Source organism: Pomacea canaliculata, linkage group LG6, assembly GCF_003073045.1.
Source record: "Pomacea canaliculata isolate SZHN2017 linkage group LG6, ASM307304v1, whole genome shotgun sequence".
In the NCBI taxonomy this organism is placed as follows: domain Eukaryota; kingdom Metazoa; phylum Mollusca; class Gastropoda; order Architaenioglossa; family Ampullariidae; genus Pomacea; species Pomacea canaliculata.
The window spans coordinates 43750-70762 of NC_037595.1; the positions used below are offsets into that span (position 1 = coordinate 43750).

Genomic DNA, 27013 nt, shown 5'->3' on the forward strand with positions numbered 1-27013 from the left:
CAGAAATGAGTTCATGATAGCGTTGGAGATATAAGGGGTCACTAGTGTCCCCTTTTTTAAAAGCTGTGAGGTCAAAACGAATCTCTGGAACAGGAAGGGTCCAAGGAGGAGCTGTTAGTGGAGAAAGAGGCTCTACCTGTTGAATATCTACTCCGGCAGCTTGTAGGTGAGGTGCTACTCGGAGTGATAATTGCTTTTGTTCCTTGGTACGAATGCCATACAGGGCAGCACGCTGAGGTCTGAAGACAGCACGATACGCAGGGTTTCCAGGATGACCTTTTAAACGACAGACATAGGATAGCATGAGTTTCAAACAACGGAGAGAAAGTGGGGGCTCACCACTTTGAGTACCATGCCATTGACAGAAATAGATGGGTTTGGAAACATACTTCTCATTTTGCAAAAGTGAATGCATACTGACTTTGTAGGAGAAAATTTGAAGCCGTTGTCTGTCACCTACCTTTGTACAGCATTTACGCATAGTTGCAGCCGGCGTTCGAGGCATGGTAGGGAACGGCCTCGAATGCAGAGAGCAAAGTCATCTACATATAACGAGGCCTCCAAACCTGGACAAACATGTTTCAAGATGGAGTCAATTTTTATATTGAAAAGAGTTGGAGAAAGAATGCTGCCCTGAGGGACGCCCATTTCCTGTTCCTGAGGATTAGATAAGATAGATCCCACTCTTACTTGAAAGAGGCGATGTGAGAGAAAATTTTTGATGAAGAGTGGCATACGACCTCCGAAGCCAAGGGCATGGAGATCCAGCAAAAAAATACTGCTTCCAGGTAGTGTTGTATGCCCTCTCTAAATCAAAAAACATCCATAATACACGCTCTTTGATGACAAAGGTTTCAAAACGGACCAAGTGGTCCAGGTTGCTGCGGCGTTTTCTGAAGCCACACTGCAGGTTGTAGAGGAGACTTTCAGATTCGAGATGCCAGGTGAGCCGAGCATTCACCGTGCGTTCAAGAGTTTTGCACAGACAACTAGTGAGAGCGATAGGACGGTACGAGTTTGGGTCAGAGGTATCCTTACCAGGTTTTGGGATGGGTACCACGGCTGCCTCTCTCCACTAGGGAGGGAAACAGCCGGACACCCAAATAAAGTTAAAAATGTCTAGAAGGAGAAGGAGAGACCTGTGGAAGATGAGTAAGCAGTTGATAAGAAATGTTGTCTGGGCCTGGTGCAGAGTCTTTGCACTTTTGAAGGGCCTGTTGTAGTTTAGAAATAGAAAAAGGAAGATTGTACTTTTCGGAGTTATGGGAAGAAAATTCACCACCAAAAGATTCCTGAGTAGTTTTCAAGCGTTGGAAATCTGAAGAGTAGTGTGAAGAGGAGGAGTTGAGAGCAATGATGGAATTTGCAACATCTCGTATCTCTGTGAGAACAGTCTCCAACCCGCAGATGGCCTATCGAGCTAGCCTGAAACCTTCCCTTTATCCTCATTATGGCCGCCCACACCGCCTGGGAAGTGGTACGGGAGGACAGTGAAGACAAACCTTTGCCACGCAAGTTTTCTTGCTTGTTTAAAAATAAATCGAGCATGAGCTCTACTTCTTTTAAAACTTAGAATGTTTTCAATAGTAGGTTGCCGGAAACAGGGCCGTGCTTAGGGGCAGGCGGACGAGGCATCTGCCTAGGGCCCCGCGCTTTTGATTGATATGGTAACTAGGCATATGGAAGTGTAGTCAGCCGTGGCGTGAGGGCCCCGCACATGCCCTTTGCCTCGGGCCCCGCGGGGGCTAAGAACGGGCCTGGCCGGAAAGCTAGGTGTGATTTTGTGTTGCGTGTTGGCTGGCGGGCAGTGTTTCTGATTGGTGAAGGGGGATGCTTTGACTGTGATGCTTGTGTGGCTTGGGATGCTTGAGATTTTTGTGATGACTGGGTGCCACCACAGATTGTAGGAGGATGAGGAGGCATTGATTGACATACAGGGTTAGGGCCTTCTGAAGAGACCCAAGTCATTTCTGTCTGGACGGACACAGAGGTGGATGGTCGTTTTATGACTGCTGCTGACTAAGATATGGAATTTGAAATAGAAGGTGTTCCTGAGGAGCCACCCACTAGGCGACGGCGAGCATCAGCGTACGAGGCGCCAGACTCCGCACGTACGCGTTGAATGGCTGCCTCTTCCTTCCACTTCGGGCAGTCTTTGGGGGATGCGACGTGTGCTCCATCACAGTTTGCACATTTTGCGCTTGAAGAGCAATCAGCTGCCGCATGGCCGGTACCGCCGCAGCGAAAGCAGCGGGCCTGGGACCTGCAGGAGCTCGCCCCGTGACCATAACGCTGGCAGTTGAAACAGCGCAATGGAGATGGAATGAAAATTGAGACTTTGACCCGTAAATACCCAACCTCAATGAAGTCGGGTATTTTGGGTAGACAGAAAGTTAAGAACAAAGTGTTGGTAGGAATAGATTTCCCGTCCTTCTTCAGTATGACTCTTTGCACCGCTGAAACCCCCTGAGATGCCAATCCCGACATGATGTCAGCCTTTGTCATCCCTGCAAGGTCAGGGCAACGAATGACCCCTTCGAGGAGTTGAGGGATCGGTGTGGCATGACCTTTATGGGGCGATCAACAAACTGTTTCCCGTCCTTTCGGCGTAGGGCTTCAGAAGCTTTTTGGTTTGCGCACTGGACAAGAAATTGTCCAGAGCGCAAACGTCTTACAGCAGAAAAATTGTTTGAAATATTTTTAAAGCCTTTAGCTATAGCAAAAGGTGATAGGGACGAGAGCGGCCAGGCATGTCCCTTCAACATTCTCCCTCACCTCATCCTCACTATCTGTGGAATCATCCTCTCTAATACGCTTTCCTAGGTTCTGTTGTTGTTGTTTTGCTGTTGTTGTTTTTTTGGGCCATGATATAAAGAAAGTTGTTTCATTCCTTCCCACCCACCACGGAGTCCAACGAGGGGATGCGACCGAGCGGTACCACTTGGGTATTTCCAGCAGGGTCGCACCAGGGCTACATAAGGAATATACTCTGGCCTTCCAAGTATGAAGGCCAGATTGACCCCAGCCGCAGCCTTCTAGCAAAGCTAGGGCAATACACGAACTGCCGCTTGGTTGGTGTGGGCCACAACAACCTCCCGTCTAGGGGAAGTCCGGGCCAAAAAGGTGTGTTGGTATGGTCCCATCAGGGACTCAACCTCCAGGATCCCATCCTCCCATCTCCTGGTCGCCATGCACGGCAAACGCAGGGGGCCTAAAGAAGGCCACAGACAGAAAATGATATCCAAAGAAAGGCATGATAGGAAAATGAAAGACAGGAGAAAGATCGGTGTAGTCAGAAAAAAGGAAAGTTAAAACTGAAGTATAAAAGGGTGATGTTTGATTAAAAAAAGAATATAGATGAAAGGGCCATGTAAGCGAGAGGAAGAAAAAGCATAAGAAAAAGGTGTGGGCCAGCTTTGTCACCCATCCAGAGAAAGTCTGGGTGTTCACCCCCGGCACGAGAAGCCGGGCCCATGGGGGCAGAAGCTGATGTAAAGTTTGGCTAAGAAAGAACTGACTTGGGAAGATGGGGATGGAGAATGCACTGGATATCATATCTTGCATATCTTGCCGGACCTGCTTACACTTGCTCAAGAACTGGCCTCTAGCAAATTTTGTCAGCTACTACATCCAGTCTCACCCTTCCAGACAACCACTAGGGGTTGTCTAACACTGGTCCAGATGACTAGTAACGGATGTCCAATACAGGTCAAGACAATGAATAAATATAAGCCTCTACAATAAACTCAATATGGTAAGCTCACTGACTGAACATGTTCAAATAAAAGGTGTCAAAAGAAAGTGTACAATCATTTCTCAAAACAATCTTATGCAAAATACATGCATTGAGATTTCGGTTCAGGCATAAAGCATACTTCAAACAAGAATGTTGGGAAGAATACTGAACATTTAATTGCACTTCCAACACAGCACACATTATATGAATAAAAGACCACAGCATTTGGCATATAAATGAGCACTGGGCTTTTGATACTAATCCCTGACAATCACACACAATGTTTGTGAAGCATCCTTAACTTGCTTGTGTACAAACAAAGGGATTTAAAACAAGTTATTAATCTTAAATATTTATTTCAACCTAATTCTTACAGCAAACAGCATGGTCGACCATGAGTACAAAACCAATGGGAACAGAAATATCTAGCACATGCCACTTGGTTGATTCATCCAGTGCAGCAGCTCTACAACTGTTCAGCTTTTTCTTACTGCATTCAGATGAAAAGAATGCTTAAGAGTATTTCCAAAGTCAAGGTTGTACAGCTAGTAGTAAATTATTCAGGAAACACTGCCAGCTATACAGAAAACAATTCAACAGTATTTTTTTTAAAGTTTCATCTGAAAGCACACGCAAATAAAATCTGTAGCTATCAGTGCAACTTTATTTTAAAACTAGTGCCAGTAAACTGCACAATCACTTCATGCTTATCTGGTGACTTTGATTTGTTATTATAAAACTCTATTAATTTCAAGTCTTTACTAGACATAATCTTTCTTAAAAACTTTGCATGTGTTCTTGCATTACACATCTTTAATCTCTAACATACTGTGTCTATTTTTATATTATTATAAATTTGTTTTTAAAGGCCCTTTTTAAGATCACCATTTTCAGATTTGTCTGCTGCAGATTTTAGTTTTTGGTGCGTAATTCATATTTATGATAACATGTCAAGTTCATCAACATTTAATGTCAGTTTGAAACCCCAGAACCACTATCTTTACTGCCATGGACAGCATTGTTTATATTAGATGTAGTATAATGTCAAACCAATGTGAAATAATACATCACATTTCCAAGAACATAACAACAGGTGTTACCTAAAAAGTAACATTCAGTTTATCATCAATGCCATATATGGACACGAACTATCTCAGCAAAGTAATGAATCAAAGTAACTTTCTTTCAAAATCAAAACACATCCTACTGGCATTTCAAAATGTTTAACATCTAGTAATCTATTAATTCAAGAAATTAATATATTTATTTAGACTGAAACACAAATACACCATGATGAGATGTCCAAGAAAACTACAAACATACCAAAGCTACTCATAAAACAGAGAATTGGCAGAAATGCATCAATGTGGTAGTGATCTTGGATCAGAAAAGATAAAAAATACAAATTATATATACCTGATTTAGATATAATTTCAATCATGGTAATGGGTCCCATTTTTTTGGTGCCTGTTGTGATGGTGTACTGTCAATGGTTCATGTTTTGGGCATGTGATATGTGAGGATGATGCACTGTCAGTGGGTCACCATGTTTTTGAGCATGTGGCATGTGAGGATGGTGTACTGTATGTGTTTTGCCATGTAACGGGTATGTAATATGTGAGGATGGTGTACTGTATGTGTTTTGCCATGTAACGGGTATGTAATATGCGAGGATGGTGTACTGTATGTGTTTTGCCATGTATTGGGTATGTAATATGTGAGGATGGTGTACCGTCAGCTATCAGCACGTCACCATGTTTTGGACATTTGGCATGTGGAAGGGAGAACACATCCCATTCCTTTCACTGCATCTTTCTTCCCTGTACCCATCCAACGGGCGGACGCAGACTTTTCCAGTCACATGAATGAGTGACAATTTGTTTCAACATTTAATCAACTAGCAACCAGGCTATGATGTACCTTTATTTCTCCAGGTACTCTTGTTTCCTCCACCCTGTGTGTGTGTGTGTCAGGTTTAATGATCTGTAAGGTGCATTTGATAGCTGTTTAATGTGTGTACTTCCGCACTTTTGTATGTGTGTGGCAGTAATGTGCTTTGAGTCTACTGTCAATAAGGAAAAGGTGCAATATAAAAAAATCAGATAAATTAAACAAATAAACAGCATCAACAGCTATCTAGAAGAAAAGAATATGCCATCAACAAGAGACTTATGAAAATCCAAGAAAGAAAAAGTATATGCAAACAAAAGGAAGACCACAAGAAAAAAATGAAAGGAAAGAAAAAAATAATTCCATATGATGTGAATCATGTGGGCCACACATCATGATGGATTAATGCTTGTATATACAGTGTATTTATGTCACTCAAATTGCCTATTTAGACATCTAGATCACAACAAAAATAAATGACATAACTTGCTGATATATTATTATTTTAACTAAATACAGAATCTCTTGGTATACAAAAATAGCTTTTGTTCTTCATATTCTCATTTCACAATGAATAATTCACTATTATAGCTCAATAAATTGCTGTTGGCAATTATTTTTCAAATATAATTCACTTCTGGATGCTGGGTAAGAGAAATACAGTTTGTTTCCTCACAAATTTGCTGTTAGGTAATGTATACACACTAAATTAAGTGCTTGATAATTACAACTGATGTGTAAAATGTGATAAAGTGTCCTCTTTTTAACCACAATAAAATCATATTTGGACAATTAAAACAGGTGTCTTACAATGCTTTAGTAAAATTTATTTGACACCGACTAGGAACATATTCATTTTTTTTTAAATTAAAAATAATGCGAGACTAGCTCTCTGGCTCCAAACATTCAGTATTCATGTTGTTTTCAGGAAAACATTAGCTACATGCAACTGGCATACATTTTTAACCTGGTACAGACAGCAGGATGTTAGAGGCAAGTCTCAGTGGCCCTACATTTACAGCAGTCTAAAATATTTAGGATGGCAAGAAAATCACTGGAAATCTGAATTTATGGCACACTAAGAATGAAAAGATGGATGTGTACTGGGATCATAAGGGAGCCATTGATCTTACAGCAGACAGTAATATGCCAAAGACAATACAGTTCAAAACTGGTTCTGGTGAGATCATACAGCTATGAGATCACGAAGGATCTACTAATTATGCAAAAGATGATGAGAAATGAATGAGATCACAAGAGGTCTTCTGACCTTAGGGCAGGCAGTGTGAGGGAAAAGTCAACAGACATATGATCACAAGGGACCTTCTAACAGCAACAAGCCAAAACCTACACACCCCAGTCCTGGTTATTGTGAGATCACAATGACATAATGATCTCACAGCAAATGGTAAAAAGACAGCCCAGTCCTGGTATTACTGAGATCACAAGGATCTAATGATCTTCTGACAAAAAACAGTAACAAGCCAAACAAGCAAATGGTCTCGAACTGTTATTAACAAAATCAAAAGGATCTCGTGATCCGACAACAATTATAAATCCAACATAAAGATGGTCCAGTCCTGGCATTACTAAGATCACAAGGATCTCAAGATCTGATAAAACATAGTAACAAGTTAAACAAGAAGAGCCAGGCTCCAGTCCTGTAAAATCAGTAAAATCACAAGGACCTCAAGATCTTAAAAACAAATAACAAGTCAAACAAGAAGAGAGTCCAGTCCTGGTATTAATAAGATCACAAGGATCCACTAATCTTACAAAAGAAGATCAGAATCCAAAAATTAAGCACATCTGCTATGGTATTTACCCAAGGACCTACTAATCTTTTAGAAATCTGATAGGGCCACACTGTCAATGCAGTGAAGCTCAATGCAGAGCTAAGTTATCAAAAATACTGTTTTAATCAAATAGGGACAAATAACATCACTGGTACAAATGGAAACAAAGTAATATCATGATAATATCACTAAAACAATATTGTCTTCCTGTAACAAGTGACAGAAGACTACAATATAACCTTCAAAGGTTATGTAAAGAAACTGACAGCATGTACCATGGCTATCAAAACATTAGGTATGTGCCAAATATCCACAAAATGCTGGCAGCCATACTACCTACAAGCAACAGAGAAACCCAATACCATAAATGGACATATTGGTCAAAATACAAAACTACAATATCTCTAAATGTTAATAAACAAACATCAATCCACAAATGCTCATTCACCACTCTACTGCATCTAGTATTTAGTTTTATCATACACTGTAGAACAATTTCCCATAGCCAATGCAATAACAATAACTTTATGATATAATAAATTGTGTTCAAACTTGTCAATATTGCAGAAACTTTGTTTATAATTGACTCACCCAACAAGTCTAATTGAGCAGCTTTATCTTGCTAATTAAATGCATAATTGGCACTAAATAATCCTGCAAGTTAACAAATAGACATTGTTGCAGTGCAAAATTCTAAGATCAATAATCAAAGTAAGTAAAGAAATTTTATCAGTAATACATATTAATAATTCATCATCATTGAACCTTGAAACCTTAGTGATCAACAAGAAATTGTTTCTAGCACAGAAACTGGAAAAAGAATGCAAAAATGATACTTTTAAAACTGCAATTCTTAGTTCATTGTCATAAGCAAAGGGTAATCTCCTAGGCTTTTGGTCACTGGAGAGTGAAGATCACACTTTCTTTGGGCCAATAAAAAGTTTTACTTCTCCCTAACTCCCTTGCCTTCCTCAATTATCTACAGAATCAAATTTCCATTCAACAGCTAAGTCAACTGTGGGACATTCACTGTACCACCTGGGTATAGAACATCAAACTTTAACAAACTTTGTTTACAGCTTAAAACTCTTAATAATCTTTCACATCATATCCACCCTCACAGTCTGCGATATCGCTGTTATATTGCACCAAATCTCAGAGTTGTAATTTCATTTGCTTTTATACTGCATCAAATCTCAAATCTAAAATTGGCATCAGAGCAGCCCCAATTGAGTTAATAAGTACCGGAAAGCTACCACCAGAAGACTAAAGGAGCCAAATCTTGTCACAAACTAAACATTAGAAAAACAATGGATGGAATCAACAATACCCTGTAAATAACAATTACTAATAATGAGCACGTCATCATTAAAACACTAATATTTCAAACTACAGCACCATATATATATATACACACCAAGTTCCATGCAAAAATTCTGCAGTGTCTCTCAGATATTACAAAATTATGCAGCACTTTCTAACCTATAACAACTGCCATTAGAGAGTGGGCCTAACGATACACCAATAAAGAAGAATCTTTTCAACCCCCTTGAAGCGCACATCATTTGTCAAAGGCTTGCGAGTTCCTCAGTAAACATTAATGGTCAAGAGATGTCATGCTGTACAGAATCATTAATTAGGAACTCAGTAAAACTCAGTGAACAATAATCAAGTGGTGCCTACAGCATACCTACAGCTTCCTCATAGGAACTCGTGCATTCTCTGACTGACTGTAGGGCAATGACAATGACAATGACAATGACCAACTTTATTTGTTCCAGTGGGCAATTTGAACATGGGAAGGTGCTCTAGGCACCTTGGTAAAAGTTGAAAATAAAAATAAGAATTAAAGTTCATTGCAAAGGTGCAGCGTTAGAAGATGTCAACAAGGAGATAGTATTATAAATGCTCACCCTTTCTAACAGTTCAAGAGGGAAAACATAATGGTAATTCATTCTTTTGAAGTTTAAAAATATACAGCATGTAAATAACCTGCCCTCCTACTCCTCCCCCCGACACACACACACAACCAACAAAACTCACAATGATGTTAAATTTGTAAAACCTTTTTAAGCATTTAGACAATGCTAACAAAACAAAACCAAAGAATTCTATTATTCAGAATAGTAATCAGATTACACATGAAAACAAATTTACCACTACAATACACTAAAAAATATATTCCAGACACACATAAAGTGAGTTTTCTTACTATATGCTGTTCATGAACTAGAATAAGATGATGCAATGCTTCACCATGCTTACAATTTGCTGCAAGACAGTTAGATATTATTGGTATGTGCAAGTCTTTATGAAAATCACATGTAAGAGGCAGCTGCAACCTGGTGCAGATGTCTATGGTACGTCTATACATGAGCATTACTCAACAATGATGTCAATAAATCATGAGCCATGTGTACACAAACATAGAAAGCCACAAGTACACTATCTCCAGCATCACAAGCTTTACATACACAATCATCATACACTTTTGTGAACAGCTACCAACATCATAAGATCACAAGTCTAGGTTAACATCTAATGAGTAGATTATCAGCTGAGTTCTTATGAGGACTTCTGCACATCACAGCTCTATGTGCATGAGGTTCTTCACAGTATTCTTAAGAGGTTTGCTGACTGGCAGTGTTTAAAACAACATAGCATCACCAACACTTCTAGCAGTATCTCTGTGTATGTGTAACTATCAGTAAATGTGGGGTTTTCATTCTGCAGATACATTATATTGGAGTAGTTTATGGTTTAATTCTGCCAACACAAATATGTTTGAGACAGGTTACAAATCCCTCAGCAAGCACAGCATAATTCTAGTGGATTCCGTCAGCAAGCACAGTACAGACAATTTAGCGAATTCCGTCACACAGCAGTTTCTTTTGACAAAAGTCATATTGTAAAGTAGGTCTCAATAAAAACGATGATGACAATTAAGAAAAAATTATTCCTGAGCTCAGGATTTCCTAACCCTAATTATTTCCCCAAATTCTATGACATTTGAACCCAAAGCTTTTTACTCTTTTATGAAATAAAATTCTGACATTTGAACACAAACCTTTTTACTTTTTGCGTAGCAAATGCCCATGAAAGAATCTATAAATCTAAGAAAAAATTGGGGAATTAATTTTTAAAATATTCTCACATAATCTATAAATACAAAATAATTAAATGTTACTTAAAATCATTAAACTGAAATCTTTCTTGATTGCTCTTTATTATGTAAATCATTGTAAATGGAGTCCTTATTCTTGGTGTCTCACTGAAAAAAACAACATTCATGGTAAACTGAGAAACTAGTTAAAGGCCCTCTCTGCTCCTCAAAGCATGTCCATCTAATGGGTGCAAACATTTTTTATGACTGGTACAAATTAGTGAAAAATATTTCCACCAAAAAACAAAAGAAAAAATGGACGAACTTCCCTCCCTCTTCTGTTGTAAAGAAACATGCCTACAAACATCACTGCACACAGCAAGAGGTCAAGACAGACATCAGGACCATCTCTAACATGAGATGTATCTCATTTACACAATTTTGTATTGACATAGTTGTCAACAGTTGTGATTATAGTCAGTTGACTAGTTCACCTGCTCATCATCCTCTGCAGATTTATGACACTCTCCATCCCTACTGTTTGTTCCGATTACTCTTTGTGTCTTTGATGTTTATCTTTTATTCTTTGTCTACATGTTTCTCCTTTCATCCACATATTCTGTCCTTGTCTCCTGCTTGTCTTAAGAACTCAGAGCATGCTCCTTCATGAGCATGATTATGTGCTATATAAATGCCTATTTTTTATTATCATCTGCGCACAAATATGAGGTCATGAATTTGACTTTCTGCACATGGTGATATTTATAGACATGTATCTCATCATTCATCCAGATCTTGGGAAATATAATGGACAGTCAATTGAGGCGTAGCGGACACAGGGCTCATATTTGCCTGGCGTCCACTACATTTCAATTGAATGCTCTTAGTAGTAGTTTGCACTGAGGTTTACCTGGTCATTACCAAAAAAAAAATCTGCATCCCATAATACATTGACAAGCTGTTGCTTCAAATCACTGGGCAGATGTCTTATGTGTACGAAAGGGACAATCTTACAAGATACGCTGCAGATTTCCAGTTTCTGATGCATATACTACACAAAAATTGGTGTAAGATATGATGATTACTTTACGACCCTTGTGGAATAAAGGCTCATAATGTCTAAAAGCAGCCCTTACACAACTACAGAGCCAAATTTACATAAATACCTTGCCTTTAACTTTTTATAAGTTTTATAAGTACCTGAATAGTACATGATACCCAATTGTTATTGATATCTTGTCAAAAGTACTGGCACAAATAAATATTTAATCTGCATACACAGTAGCCTATACAAACAAGACCATTGTTCAACCTACCATGGCAGTATGTAAGAATATGTTACTCTGCTTTATAAATAATAAACAATACAAATGCCATATCTATACAGTTAAAGACTTATAGATATGTTTTGGTCCACACAAAGAGCGATGTACTGAAATACTGTATTAAAATATTAAAAATGGTTACTATATCAAATAAGAGCAAGTTTAACAGCAATATCTATAAAAGACAGTCCCTCAGACACCTACAACACAATAGTCTTCCCAGAGATGGAAAGAATAAAGCACACACCTTGTACTGTGCTGCCTGGTTTTTTTCGTCTCTGGTCAGCAGGCCTGTGCACGTTCATGTTCACCCTTCTAATGGCAACTATACATTACCTGGATATATAAATGCTACCTAGTTAAGTTTCATGCTTTCTCTGATATATTGCTGTTGGAACAAGTTCAGGGGTTTTAGTCTTTTGAACCTCAATAGAATAGTGATCATACCATGTTTACTGATTAATTTCTTTCTCATCAGAATGAAGTGAAAAGTTGCAATCCACAATTACCATGCTCAAAAGTGGGTTAATGATAAAAAGGTAGACTAAAGCTAGACATGCGATGTATATTTATTGAGTCAATAAAACACTGATATGCAAATACAAATGAACAATTATTGCACAAATGAAAAACATTGACACATAAATGCATGGCAAAAATGACACAAACCTTGATGCACAAATGTCTGGATAAATGATGAACATCTAAAAACACAAGTGTTTGGGAGAAAACACATCCAAAAGCACTAGTGCCTGATGAATTCAATCTTCCAGACAAAAATCTACAAGAAAGTAATCTTGCTTTAGATGAAGAGAGCTTGTACTGTAGGCAATATTTTTAAAAGTGGTCATCACATTTTTTGCAATTATTAAAATAGGTTATGCCAATAAATGAAGTTAGAAGAAAACAGAATTGTGGCACATGACTAAAATACATTATATCTATTTCATACGTTCTACAGTATTCTCAGTATTTCAGAAATACACTGTTATCTGTTTTATACCCTTCAGCACAGTATTCACCAAAACTATATCTACTTTATCTGTTTTATACCCTTCAGCACAGTATTCACCAAAACTATATCTACTTTATCTGTTTTATACCCTTCAGCACAGTATTCATCAAAACTATATCTACTTTATCGGTTTTATACCCTTCAGCACAGTATTCATCAAAACTATATCTACTTTATACCACATGTACTACAGTATTCTTCCACTGGGGTTCAGAAATGCACTGTATTTTATACCACTAAGCATAGTATTCACTTAAAACATTTTCAATAGCTACACTGCATTTGTTTCATAGCAATCATTAGTATTCTACCAAAAAACACTGTACTTATTTTACATTATTCAGAACAGTATTCATCTACAATAACTTCATAAATACACTGCATCTATTTTACACCGCTCAAAACAGTATTCACCTAAAATAATTTTATAAATGCACTGTACCTGTCTCAAATCTGTCTCTGTATTGTACTCTCCCAGAACAGGTTACAAACACTAGGAAATAAAAATGACAAAGAATATGACAAGTTTAACATAACTTCTATATTAATCAGAATGAAAAGATTTATATTTAAATGAAATGAAATACATTTCAACTGGATTCTAGATCATATGCAGTCTTAGCTGCACAGCTACTATTAAAATGACACATCAGAAATGCTTAAAACTGCTTAAGAAAGTCATATCACTGAAAGGGTTCATCAGTTCAGTAGGTAATTAGCAGAAGAAAATAGACTTACTACCAAAGCCATTTGGAAAATCAGTAAAATGCAGAGGTAAAGCAAAATTGTGTCCTATGCTGACTTGTGTTTCCACAAGCTAAATAAAAAGAAAATGCCAAACCATAAATAAGCAGATTCTATACTTTAAATAAGAAGAAGTTCTATACTATGAATAAGGTTTACATAAAACTGTCCAAGATCACTGAAGTCATTTTTCTTGTAATAAGAAAAAAAAGTTTCTTTAATATCATGAGATATTTGGTCAAGCAAGCTTCTAAAATTAATCTGTCATCTCTTCGATTATAAAAATACAAGCTGTTTACTTTACACCTATGATGCAATTTGAGCGATAAATACTGATGACAGCAATAAAAAGATCCAGCCCTAGGTGATTACAATACAAAAGGATTAAGCAACAGGTCTGATGCAGTCATAAAATAATAAACCACATAGCTGTGCAAAGCCCTTATATAATGCAGTCTTGCAGTCACCCCAAGCAAGACAGCTGGGCATGAAGTTTTTTGCCATCATGTGGTGTGTCCCTGTCATCTCCTGCACTCAATAACGTGGGCTCCTGAAGTTAGAAGCAACACAGTTGGGTACAAAGCTTTAGCCATCTTGTAGTGTATACACATTATCTCCTGCATTCAAGGACTTGGGCTCCTGAAACTAGAAACAAGGGTTATCTTGTCACTCAAGAAAAATTAGGTAAATTCCCTGAAACACACTTTAAGCCCTATCAACAAATTTAGTAAATTTGACAGAAGTGTTTTTACAACACACATGCTAACCATACTGCTATATATATATATCAACACATATAGTCATACATAGACTGTTGACAAGTGGTTTATATCCAAGGCAATGAACTATTAACACATTGGTGCACCCGAGCTGATTTTCAGCCAGTTACATGTCTAAATGAAACCCAAGCGGGTTATGTTCAAGACAAATTATCTTCAGGCATATCCAAAGTGGTGGAAAGGTTAACACTAGAGATCACCCGAAATGACGAATTAAAATATTATAAGTCCAAGGCAGCACAACTTCGGTTTCCAACTTTTTAGGTCAACTTTATTATGGTAATTTCTTTGAAAACACAGAATCGTCACTACGGCAAGAAAAGGTGGCAATTCAGCACTACCCTTTGGTGTTAGCGTCTCTTATAATGGTATCACTAGTACTGCAGAGGTCTGTCCTCATACGCAGATTACCGGTGAATCCATTGCAGTGTAGGTGTAGATTTTGAGGCAGTGGTTCAGCCCCACCCTTCGGTAGGAGAGGTGTTGATTCAGCACTAACCTTCAGTAGGCGAGGTGCTGTAGACCTTCAGAGGTCTGTCTTCATACACAGATTACCACTGAATGCCGCGGAATTGTTGTGCCACTATCTTATTTTCCCCCTACCCCGGTTTCGACCAATGAAAAACTAAACCACAGGGTAACTAGAGCCATCGCTTAGTGACTCTATCACTACATGGGTTCCATGCCAACCAACCATAACAATTTCTCTTTCCCGTGTAGTCGGCGTGAATCCCCACCTTGAATGACTGTGTTTGCCGAAGTTACGCTCCATCATGTGGAACTCCAGACAGATTAAATCTTGTTTGCTAACAGGAGTCTGGAATTCCCTATCGCGTCATGGCGTGATGCAATTTTATGGTTTGCGTTTACACGGTCATGTGACTTCCCCAAGATGCCCCTCTGATCTAGTTATGCTATGAGCAAACAATGCTCCCTGTGCTTGTACAAAGTTGGGATTTCAACTATGAATCACTACATATACAGCTCAGTGGCATAATACTGAGTTTATTTGCATGACTAGAGTTCATCTGATTTTGCCATTACTACAAAACGTCATTTGAAAAGTCTAAAATGCATATAACTGACAAATATTATGTTCCTTGAAGTAAAATCTTGAAAAAGACATATTACCATATCTTAAATTCACTTTCTTGAAAAATGGTTTCACTTTTCATTCTCTCTCAAGGAATTTCATCATCATCACCTTCCCATGGTGGTGCTGTGGGCACCATGTTATGAAAAGTCATATCAGATAAAAGCACCTGCACAGAAAAATACTGAAATAAACTATCCTTTACAAAAGATGTTAGAAACACTTTATGGAAAGCATGTAAAAAAAAGAAAAAAAAAGCCTGCATGAAGGTACTATGGGTTCCATGTTATTAAAAGCAATATCTAAAAACAAAATAACACCTGAACACAAAAACATTAAACATTAATACATTGTAGGAAACTTACATATATTTCATTGTAAGAATATTTAAAAGCAGTCTGCTCTGAAGGGTCCAGAAAAAAGTTTGGGCATGTTTAGTCACCACTGTTTCATAAAAGGGTCCGAGGCCTCCCTATCATACCTATAGTCTTGGTGGTCAATTGATGATTTATATCCAAGATCTGAGTTAGTATCTTATGCAATGCAAGAAATTATAGTTTTCTCATGGACAATTCGTTAAAAGATAACATGGGTGCTCAGCGAAAATAGTTATATACACATCTCTGAACAAAGATAATCCACTGGTGTTTGTTACCATTATCTGTAAGATTTTCTAAATGAGTACAGCTCTGAGTGTCAAAGAGAACAGTACATCGTGTCCTGATTTTATTTTACCAAGGATTGCATCTTTTCTCTTCCAATTCAGCTCATGCAGACGATGCTATTTTTAGATATGCTATCCTTCCTCTTTCCTTGACAAATCCAGGTGTGCTTAAGAGAAAAACATTGAAGTCAGGCATAATATTTCTCATGCCTCTTTGTCCTAAAATATCACAGAAATGTGTTTTTCTGATACTTTTCAGCAATTTTTGCTGAGCGCTCGCGTTGTCCTTTAATAGCTACTTAACTATGCTTACATTAAATACTAGTTTTACCAATGACTCCTCCAGCTGTGATTTTTTTTGTCAACTATTAATCTATTTTTTTTTTCTCTTTCTGTCTTCTAAGTTTGTCTTTTATTACTTGTCTGCATGGTTGTTTATCCTTCTGTCCTTTTTATGCTGTCCATGTCTCATTCTTGTCTAAGTCCTGAAAGCATGTTCCTTCATGAGCGTGATTATGTACTATATAAATGGCATGTTTACTATTATTATTGTCACTGTATTTGAGTCAAGATTGTTCTGTGCAAAGTCAGTGTAACAAAACTTGTCCTCTTGATGTCCATTTGTTAATGTGTTGACAAAGTGTGTTTGGCAACAAGGGCATGACATTTGCAGTGAAGGGTTAAGGCCAGATAAAAGGGAAGATGAAAACTGTAGTGACATCAGCTGCCATGTGACACGGGGTTAGATAAAAAGGGAGATGAAAACTGCAGTGACATCAGGGTTAGGATAAGATTAAGAGATGAAAACTGTGGTGACATCAGCTGCCCTGCGACACAATTGCTCTTTTAACTACCCCTAATCTTTCTCTCTCTTTGTACGATCCTGTCACTCCCTCCACCCTCTCACCCCTGTCTCTCTCTCTCATCTTCATTGTCATTGTCATGTCTTCATTGACATTGTCAGTCTCATCTTCACAGACTGTAATGTGGAATTTAAAAAATAAATTTAACTTGTGATAAAACAATCATGTAAGGTATATAACAGCAACAAACAGCAATTATCATCACAAATGAAAGAATCAACACGAGCAGAGAGATGGTACTGAACATTGGTCTCAAGGTCATCTTATAAACACATGGTTAGGGAAAAAACTGCTCAAATAAATAAAAGCAAATCAAAATCTAAAATGCTTAATATCACATGAAAAAGGGAGAGAGAACTCAATTATTGATCTTTGACCTCTTTGATGTTGGCCACAATGGCAGAGGAAACTGTGAGCTCTCCGCTGCCTGAGGCTCCATTCTCTTCAATGGTTAACAAAGGAAGAGGAATCTTCATTCTTATGCCTGGCTTCAATTTATCATAAGCTCCTTTCACTTCCACGACTGCTCTCTACTGCATAAATTGCAAGAGCTCTAGGCAGTCTCTGAGTAGTTTGGTTGCCATTTCTTGCCTTTAACAGGTAAAAACCTATTTTATCTCCCACCTGCACTTTTTATCTTCTCTCTTACTTCACAAAGTCTTTGTCATGCGATCTACAGTTTTATTTGCTTTTGTTGAACAGCAGCAGCAGCCCTCAGCTTCCAACTGGAACATCTCAGGGCTTTGTATGTCAAATGTAAGCCATTGCATAGCATTAGGTGCTTGGCTTGAGGTTTTCTGGGCCTCGGCACAGGTGGATTCCAGGTGTTCTCTTAGATTTATGACATTGAGCAGTAGTCTTCGCATCTTCTGTGGCATCCTTTGCCCACAGCTCTCAGAATCTGCAATGGTCCTCTCAGTTTCTCCATAAACTACTCAAATAGTGAAAAATGATAGGCTTTCTTGAGAAACCTTATGGAAAGCAAATAAAAGAGAAATCTATCCTGGGTTTTTTTCATGTTCTTGGCAAAGTCTTTGCACCATATTCTTTAAAGTTCTGTTTAATTTTTCCAGCAGCCCATTGCATTAAGCATGATAAATTGTTGGTCATTTAAAGGCATACTCAAGGCTTGTGATAAGGCGCTGGCGACGGTCAAAACGCTTCAAAAATATATTTAGTTACAATGACAGAACAAGAGCAATACAGAAGAAATAAATGATTCCTTTCTCACTTAATTACCACTTATTCGCACTATTTTGGTTGCCGATGTTTATAAAAATTGAAAAATTCTAGTGAAATCTACTGTTGTGTCCTTCCGCTGAGTAACCGCGATAGCTTCCCGAGATGGTCAAGCAGACGAACCTGCTTGTGACATCAGTGAGAGACAGATAGCAAGTGTGGGTGATCATTGCTAGGATTTGAACTCGTGATCGGTGGTGTCTCGTGAGTTAATTTAGGTTTTAAAGTGAACTTTTCGAAGCACAGTTTGAAAAATTATAGAAAACAGTCTGTCTCACTTGCTAAGCAGTCTTGGTCATATGTCATAAGGCAATGTGACAGAGAACGAGACTTTGTCTAAGCAAACGAAAGAGTCCCGTGTAATTTCTCTTATTAAACACAACATGCTACAAAACCTTCAACTTTTTCCATATGAACAGACACAAAAATAGACGAGATTCAAACTGATCCTACTCTTTACCAGATTCTAAGCACTTTTATTTTCCTTTACAATCCCTTTAACTGTGAGCAGCTTGCTCACTTGCTTCCCGAGTTCACTGACAAACTGTGTACCTTGTTTAGTCAAGATTTCTTTTGAAACACCTAGCCTTTTCCACATTTCTTTAAGTACTTCAGCTATCCTCTCAGTTTCAACTATATTGCATAGCATCAAAAAAACACCTTGTGAAATCATTGCTCCATTAATGCTTGTTTTTAATAGAACGATTAATATCTAAAACAAAATGCTTTCCTTTAATTATTCTTACCTCTGCCAACTCCATTTGTTTTTTTCACTTTCTAGAAACAATTGTTGACATTCGCACTGTACCCTGAACAAATTTTGGAGCAAGCTTTATATCTATCATTATAAACGGTAGCTCAGGTTTGATGGTAATCATGCATCACAAACTTTGCAGGCCTACTTTGGAAGATTAACTCACCATATCTGATGATGAACTGGCAAAAAAGGGAAAAGGAAAAATGCCAGTGCCATCATCTTCATCTGGTGCCAACAATGGGTGGCAGGTCACCTTATGTTGACACTCACCATGGGGGCTTGTACCTATAACCACATCTACAGGAAGCTTGATGCTCCGAGCCAGACCTGCTGGTTTGATGCGCAGCTGCAAATAATAAGTACATGGCCAACTATTCATGTAGCAGCTGCAAATAAGTACATGTACAAGCTAGAAATTAAGTGTATCTACAGCTTGAATGAATGACATACAGACTGCTACAAATAACCATACAGATCACCTGCTACAATAACAAGGTAATAATAAACATTAAAGGGGTCCTACAGCCTGGAGGTCTTCCCTGTCTGGAAGGTGGAGTCAAACCTCCCCTTCTGCAATTTTTATTTTCCCTGAGAAATCAAGTAGCCATTTCACCTTTCCATTGTGAATATACCTGTTTCTGCAGGGTTATGGTTAGGATTAGGGGAGGTGGGGGGTGGTGGTGGTTCCAATCTTAGATCCCTGAGGAGCTTGAGCAAGTGACCTTTCTGTTCTTCAGTCAATCATATTAAATATTAACCTACATTGTCACATCAGTATAATCATTACAACATTTATGTGACAGATAATACAGGCTGATTTTAGAGATGAGCATCATTCAGGGTGATTTTCTAAATTATCAGTACATTTCTAACATATCACCATAGCCCTTCATAGTATGTATAGTTTATCGTTTGATCACTATACCTGCACTCAGTTACATCAGCTCATTCATCTTTCAAGCATTTGTCTGCTTTGCGTTTGGAGACTGTTGAAGATGGTGGTCATCAGTTTAATTCTCAGAACTAGCCTCCTCTTCATTTACTGCTGTTGTTTTGCTTTCTTGCCAATAGGGCATCATCAAAGTCTTAAGTGCCTCTTACACTAAGTATCCCCGCAGTGCTTTTCAATGATTCATTATGACAATGCTTAAGATAATGGAAGAAAGTAATTGATCTTATCAGATTCTGCTCGAGACTTGGAGCAAGGACTAAGACTCCCAGGTAACACTTTGACAATGAAGGCAGATAGTCAAACATCAGTGTCTGAGGCTGGAGGTATGTACACAGACTGGTTGGATGGCTGTGTGATGACACATTGCTGACCTTGACCCAGTTGTTGAACACTGTCACAAGTGCCCATGCTACTATTCATTTCCATTGCTATGTTTCTCTTATCAAGTCTTGCTTACTACTAACTTACCTCTATACTGTACTGTATGTCAATGATCTTACAACCCCTCAAGTGAGAAGGTGTTACACTTGGAATACTAAGTGGTTCCCAGTTCCACGTCTGTTTGCCGCGTGGCGCTACACCTCCTTTGTGAACTGTGACCAAAACTCGGCACTCGGAAAACCGACCACGGTACGAGTAGTAAGTCACATTCTGCAAAAATACATCAAGTACACCATGTTTATACTTGAGGGAAGCAATCTGTAGTTAATGTAAGGCTGAAATATGAAATAGCATATCTCTATAGGCTAAACAATGTCTTAAAAAGCAAGCCAAGATAAAAATTGCTGATGGTGCATACTGACATTCTGAACTTTTTCTGCATAAAATTTTTTGATGCTGAAGAGCTGTTTACTTTTAACTGAATCTTGGACAAGGTGATGTACATGTTGATACATTGTTTAAAAATATAGAAAAATATAGCTCAACTGCATTTAAAATTAGGCATATTTTGAGGAGTGAGGTAGCAGAAGGCAAGGTGCTGAGCGTTTTTCTGTTCCAACTAAGCCAACTGGCACTCCTCCATTAACCATAGGACATATGGGTGGTGTTTATGCGGAGGTCAGCTGCATCTAATATGATTCCTGCAAATTCCAGCTAATTCACCTAATAGTGAGTCACCTGCATCTAGCATCATTCCACACAAAAACCTGTACTGGCTGATTCGCTTAATTAGGGGGACGGGATTAGTGTTTTACCCCAAATCAGCTATATCACGGCAAGGCAGCCAGCCCTGTAAGCAGATGCCACGTGCAGAGAAAAAACAGCAGGCCCAAGACAAGAGCTGAATCCAGAACAGCCAACCTTCACTAAATTGGTGACAGGTGCTAACCACTGCACCGCCCCTCACCTAACATAGTTCCACCCAAAAATTGGTACTGGCAAATTCGCCTAACTGGGAGTCAGCTTTATCTAACACGGTTTGCCCAACAAATGGTACTGGATAATCTGCCTATTTTGGGGGGGGTTAGGGTTAGGTGGAGGTGATGATGATGATGATGATGATGATGTAGTTTTATAACGCGCTAGTATCCGCATCACAAAGATGCGCTCAATGCGCGGTGATCCCAGCAGCCACCAAACTGCAGGTCAAATGATAACTTCAAATAAGTTTAAACAAGGTCATCTGTATCTAACAGTTTCCACCAATTACTGGTACTGGCTAATCTGCCTAATTGGAGGTCAGCTATATCTAACATGGTTCCCCCCAAAAATATTACAGGTACTAATCTGCTTAAATGGGGGTCAGCTGTATCCAACTTCGTTCCCCCAACAACTGGAACTGGCTAATTTGCCTAATTGGTGGTCAGCTGTATTTAGCATAGTTCTAACAACTGGTACTGGCTAATCTACCAAACTGGAAAGTCAGTAGTATCTAACATATTTCTCTGCCAAGACCTGGTACTGGTTAATCTGCCTAACTAAAGCTAGTTACCAGTGTACCTGTCAGTTCTGGAAGCAGGACTGGCAGTGGTCATACAGCACGTTCACAGTGTACCACATGAAACTGAGATAGTAAGCTGGCTGAAGACGAAGCATAACTCAGTGACAGGGGTGCCTTAAGTTAGCAAACTGATTTTTCTAAATGATATAATGCTCCAACCTGAATAAGTGACACTTGTGTATGAACAATACGACGAGCACTTAGATTTCGAACTTCTGCCCATACAGGAATAGCTTCTCTGATGACATATCCTTTGCGCTCTAAACGAAGCAATGCAGTGACCGTGCCTGCAAAGCAGCACAACGATCCAACAGCTTCAAATGTGTCATTTTCCACAGGTATCTGGAACCAGAGAATCATTACCACAAGGTTAGGGTTAGGTTTAGAGTTAACCCAAAAGCTGGAAATGAGGCTGCACCTGAAAGGCTGAGTTGCCTTGTTCTCCAGCGATTTTTCTGCTTTCTAAACTTCTCTGTTTATTCATATTATAGGTTTCTTTTAATTTCCTTTTGCAATATCATGTTACTCTCAGTTCCTGTTATTTGTTTCCTCTTCTGGGGGAGGGGGCAAGGGAGGTTAGGAGAGGGGAAGAGTTTGGAGAGTGGAGGAACCAGTGGTAAAAGGGGAAGGGAAGGGAGAAGGGATGCCGGTCATGGGTGCAGCAAGCTCTGTTTATTGGACCCCTGTACCATTTTTGGTGCTGCGCTTAGGATGTCCTGGAGGCCTGCCAAGCCCTCAGTGGTGGTGTATTGTCCAGGTTACCAGATCTCTTTTGTTGCCATATTTCTATCACCTAAGCTGTTATTTAACTGAAGGTATTATGCTTATGCCTTTTTTTCTTTTCTAAATAAATATAATATTAATTTAGTTAGGTTCTAGTGCCGATGATCAATCATCCGTTATGCAGTTTTTCTCCATTTATATATATACTTTGAAGGACTTACTCAGGGCTACCTTTAACCTGTTTAGTTCAGCCTATAGAAACCTGTTTAGATGAGCTTAGCACACGGGTGGTGTGCCACCATTGTCACTACCAATGACAGTATGGTGTGCCATATGTCTTTTGGTGGGTTAAGACAGTTGATAATGTTTAAGGTAAGCCTGTGTTTATTTAAGACTCGACGTAAGACATCTCTTTCCTCTTTGATTTCATGACACTCCAAAAGCATGTGTGAAGTGCTAAGCCTGTCCCCACATGTGCAGGAAAGAGGGTCTATTCTATATTTAGTCTCTGCCAAGCCTCATTCTCGCTCTCTTGGATTGGTGGGGCCTATTAGAGCCAAAGAAAAGCAGAGTAGTACTGGGATGTTCATCTATCAGTCTCCTAGTTCCTTTACCTTCAATCTTGTACTTCTCATTCCATCTTAATTTTATTGCTGGTTTTATAGCTATTCTCCTCTCCGCTGATAAAATAGAGATTTTTAGGGTGGTAATTTTATGATTGCTAGATTGTTTTACTGCCAGTTTGGCTAGTTTATCAGCTTCCTCGTTTCCTTTTAAACCAATATGGGAGGGAACCCAAAGGAACCTGGCGTCTCCATTTTCGTTGGTAATCTTGTTTATGAGGGACAGTATTTCATAAACAATGTCTACTCTGTTTGATGATAGGTTTTGAAGAGCCTGGAGTGCTGACAGGGAGTCTGATAGTACTAAGAACTGTAGTCTTGTGGTGTCCCTCAGTTTGAGGTGTATAGTCTCAAGGGCTGTCTGTATAGCAGTCATCTCTGCTGTGAAAATGGAGGTGTGGGTCGGGAGTTTGATGGAAAGGTTTATGTAGTCAGAACAATAGACTTCCAGCCCAGTTGCTAGTGTTTCTGGGTCGTGGGAGCCATCTGTGTATGTCTGCGTGTAGTCCTTGTAGATGGTGTCTAGTTTGAGTTTGATCTCTGAGGTGATTAGGTGTTGATGGCCCTCTTTGCTATATTTAGTGAGATCAGTGTCTATTTGCGGTTGTGGAAGTGTCCAAATGGAGTGTGCAGGTCTGTGAGTGGGTAGGGTGCTGTAATGTTTGTTTCTGCACCTTTTGTGTTTTCTAACTGTTTGATGTGATGTTGTATAGTGGGTTGTAGGGTGGGGCATCCTGTTCTGTGTCTGTGTTCTCTCAAACTTACCCTAACTTTACATCCTCCTCAATTTGTTGTATAAATGAGCGGTGTTTATTATATGAGAATATGACTAAGGCTGTTGGTGATTTAGTTTACTTCTATGTATAATTTCTGTACAGCACTTTCGAGCAAATCATTGAAAAAGCGCTTTATAAAAGTTCATTATTATTATTAACCCAAAGACTTCAATGTGTCATTTTCTGCAGGGATCTGGAACCAAAGAATCATTATCACAAGGTTATAGTCAAACAAAAGAGTTATATCATCCCTGATTTAAAATGTACTCAAAAATACAATTTAGCAGCAGTAAAAAAGTAGAATGCTTTATGAGCAGGCTCATTTAAGATGACAGAGAATATATTCAACAGCAAAGTCATCTCATATAGGATTATCCTTAGCCTCAAATAATGTATGCCAAGATACCTTTGGGGGTTGGGGGAGTTTCACAAAGCAATCACTGTATTCTAATTGAGGCAAAGGGTATAATCAATCTATGTATATCATGGTTATAATTAGCCACAGATATCAATAAGATGACTGATTACAAAAGACTAGCTTTTAATCAGCTGTAACCAAGCTCTCAGCACTTTCTACAAGAAACTAGTTTTCAATTAGCTTCAAGTAAAATAAATGGCTTACTGCAGCATCTGGTTCTTTAGTAAGATCCAGTGCACCCAAAACTGCAAATTTGCTTGTGCGTTCTGTTTGAGGTGTACCCTGTGAAAAGATGCCATGCGAGTATACACTCAAACGAACAAAGTAACGAAGGCGACCATGTTTGCCTTTGAAGGAGCTTGGCAGGTGTGGAGGTAGCTTGAACTCGAAGGGAAAATAATGTGAACCAGCATGGAGCAAACCCTCATCATCTATCTGTTTCTCTCCTGAAACACGTACACGTCCAACAGATAAGTACTCATTCATCATTTGCTTCTTTTCTGAAATACATACTAAAACTCCCACACATGCAAACTATGTACACATATATTACATACACACACATATGGAGATATGAATAATAGGGAAGATTTTGTCTTCTATATCCTTTTCTGTAGCTTATAGGAGTGTTTCCACAAGTCATAAAGTACTAGATCAAAATGATATACATAAGTGGATTGGGAACACATGAATGATGAAAGGTTTTATGAGAAATACTATATCAGTACAACACATAAAAGATGTGGGAAGCATTATATTGGTGCAATACATGAAAAAAGATGACCAGTTGTGTGGAAAGTATTATATCAGTTAAAATGTGTTTGTGGAAAGTATTATATCAGTTAAAATGTGTTTGCTTGTCTATTAGAGTGTGTATATGTGAGGACTGTGTATATTTTGCCAACCATCCCTGGACAATATTGTTCAAAGTTTGCCATGTTGATGCTCTAAAGTCACTCAGTCATCACTTGACCGCCACCTGTCGTTGGGGAGCACATGGATAGACACAGCAGCTGAAAAGGCCCACCACTCTTGCCTATTTTGGACAATAGTCAGCAGGTCTTGTACAGAAGCGGCCCGGTGGCGCAACGGTTAGCGCTATTAGCGCCTGTCACCAATACAGTGAAGGTTGGCTGCCCTGAGTTCATTTCTCGTCTCGGGCATGCTGTTCTTTCTCTGCACGTGACATCTGTTTACAGAGCTGGCTGCCCTCCGCCAAGGATGGTCCCAAGCCCGGCTGAAAAAGGAGGAGGGTTGGGCGTGGGGCCAGCACCCCCACCCCGTAAAACAAATCCTTGCTACCAAAACATCGACAACAGTTAAGACTGTCGTCGATGGCCTATGCCCCAGGAGGGGCGAAGGGCCTAAAAAAAAAAAAAATCTTGTACAGGACAACCAGTCCAGTCTTCGATGTTCGTAAGCCAGTTCTTTCGCTGGCCACTGCTGCCTCGGCTACCCTTCAAGGTGCCACAGGGTGTCGTGCCAGGTCACATGACCAAAGAAGACCAACTTACGTCGTTTGACTGTTGAAAGTAGTTTCCTGGTCTTCTATGAGTGTGGAAATCTTGTTTCGAAAGCCTGGATTCTCCTTTCCATCTCAGTGAGCAGAGTCCACGTGCCACATCTGTAGAACAGGATCAGTACTACAAGGGATTTGCAGACTGAACATTATCTTATGGCTATGTCAGATACTATCTAGTCTAGCCGATGCCGCTGTGGTCCTGATGCACATATTTGACGTGGAGCTGCTGTCCCTGGAGGGGCTGGCTCCCAAGTACTTGAAGCTGATTTGAGCTGTACCCCTTTGTATAGATCTCTGTTTTGCCACTGCCATTGATCATAACTTTTCTCATCCCCCATGCTCAGTCAGCATATAGACCTTGTCACAGTATTGAGACTACTCTAATTAAAGTGACCACCGACATATTATCTGCCCTTAACAGGGGTGATGTTTCTGCCTTAACTCGACTGGACCTGTCTGCTGCATTCGACACTATGGACCACTCTCTGCTCCTTCATAGACTACACATCCTCTATGGGATTTCTGGACCTGCACTAGCGGGGTTCAACTCCTATCTCACTGATAGGATGCAAACTGTGTTAATTGATGGTCAAACATCTCGCTCTGATCCACTTTTTTTTTTGGCGTCCCTCAAGGCTCAGTACTTGGCCCAGTTATGCTCATTCTGTACATTAAACCACTTTCATCTTGCATCCAGTCTCACAAGGTATCTCATCAATCATATGCTGATGACACGCAGCTGTACTGCTCCACTCCACTGGCTGAGTCTCACTCTGCTGCCAGCACCATAGAAGCCTGTATTAACATCAAAAATTGGATGGTAACAAACAAGCTTAAACTCAATGATGATAAAACAGAAGCTTTCCTCAAGAAGAAGAAATCCAGCTTCATGCGTTTGTCCACCAAATCACATCACGATGAGCTATTATGAGAGCTATACAAGATCAATGCCATCTGTCATGTTTTCTCTACGCACGTTGCCATTTGTGCATTTCTTTTAACTCCTTGCTTGCTGGCTGTCCTGCATACCTTCTTCACAAACTCCAGAAAGTT

At 39.2% G+C, this 27013-nt stretch overlaps 1 protein-coding gene across 14 annotated transcripts in view; it reads right to left on the reverse strand.

Moving 5' to 3' along the window:
* Positions 1–3889: 3889 nt before the first annotated feature.
* The window catches only part of LOC112565652 (arrestin domain-containing protein 3-like), a 30889-nt gene continuing 7765 nt past the window's right edge, over positions 3890–27013 (reverse strand). For 5 of the 14 annotated variants that reach the window (XM_025241248.1, XM_025241238.1, XM_025241243.1 and 2 more), the window contains 6 exons: positions 24643–24884; positions 22058–22240; positions 20425–20607; positions 19168–19350; positions 15520–15650; positions 3890–14254 (listed from right to left, as the gene is read on the reverse strand). In XM_025241248.1, coding sequence (XP_025097033.1) covers positions 15570–15650; positions 19168–19350; positions 20425–20607; positions 22058–22240; positions 24643–24884 — 872 coding nt within the window. In that variant the 3' untranslated portion in view covers positions 3890–14254; positions 15520–15569. The remainder of the gene's footprint in view (positions 14255–15519; positions 15651–19167; positions 19351–20424; positions 20608–22057; positions 22241–24642; positions 24885–27013) is intronic. The other 9 variants (XM_025241253.1, XM_025241252.1, XM_025241251.1 and 6 more) reach the window with 9 other exon arrangements.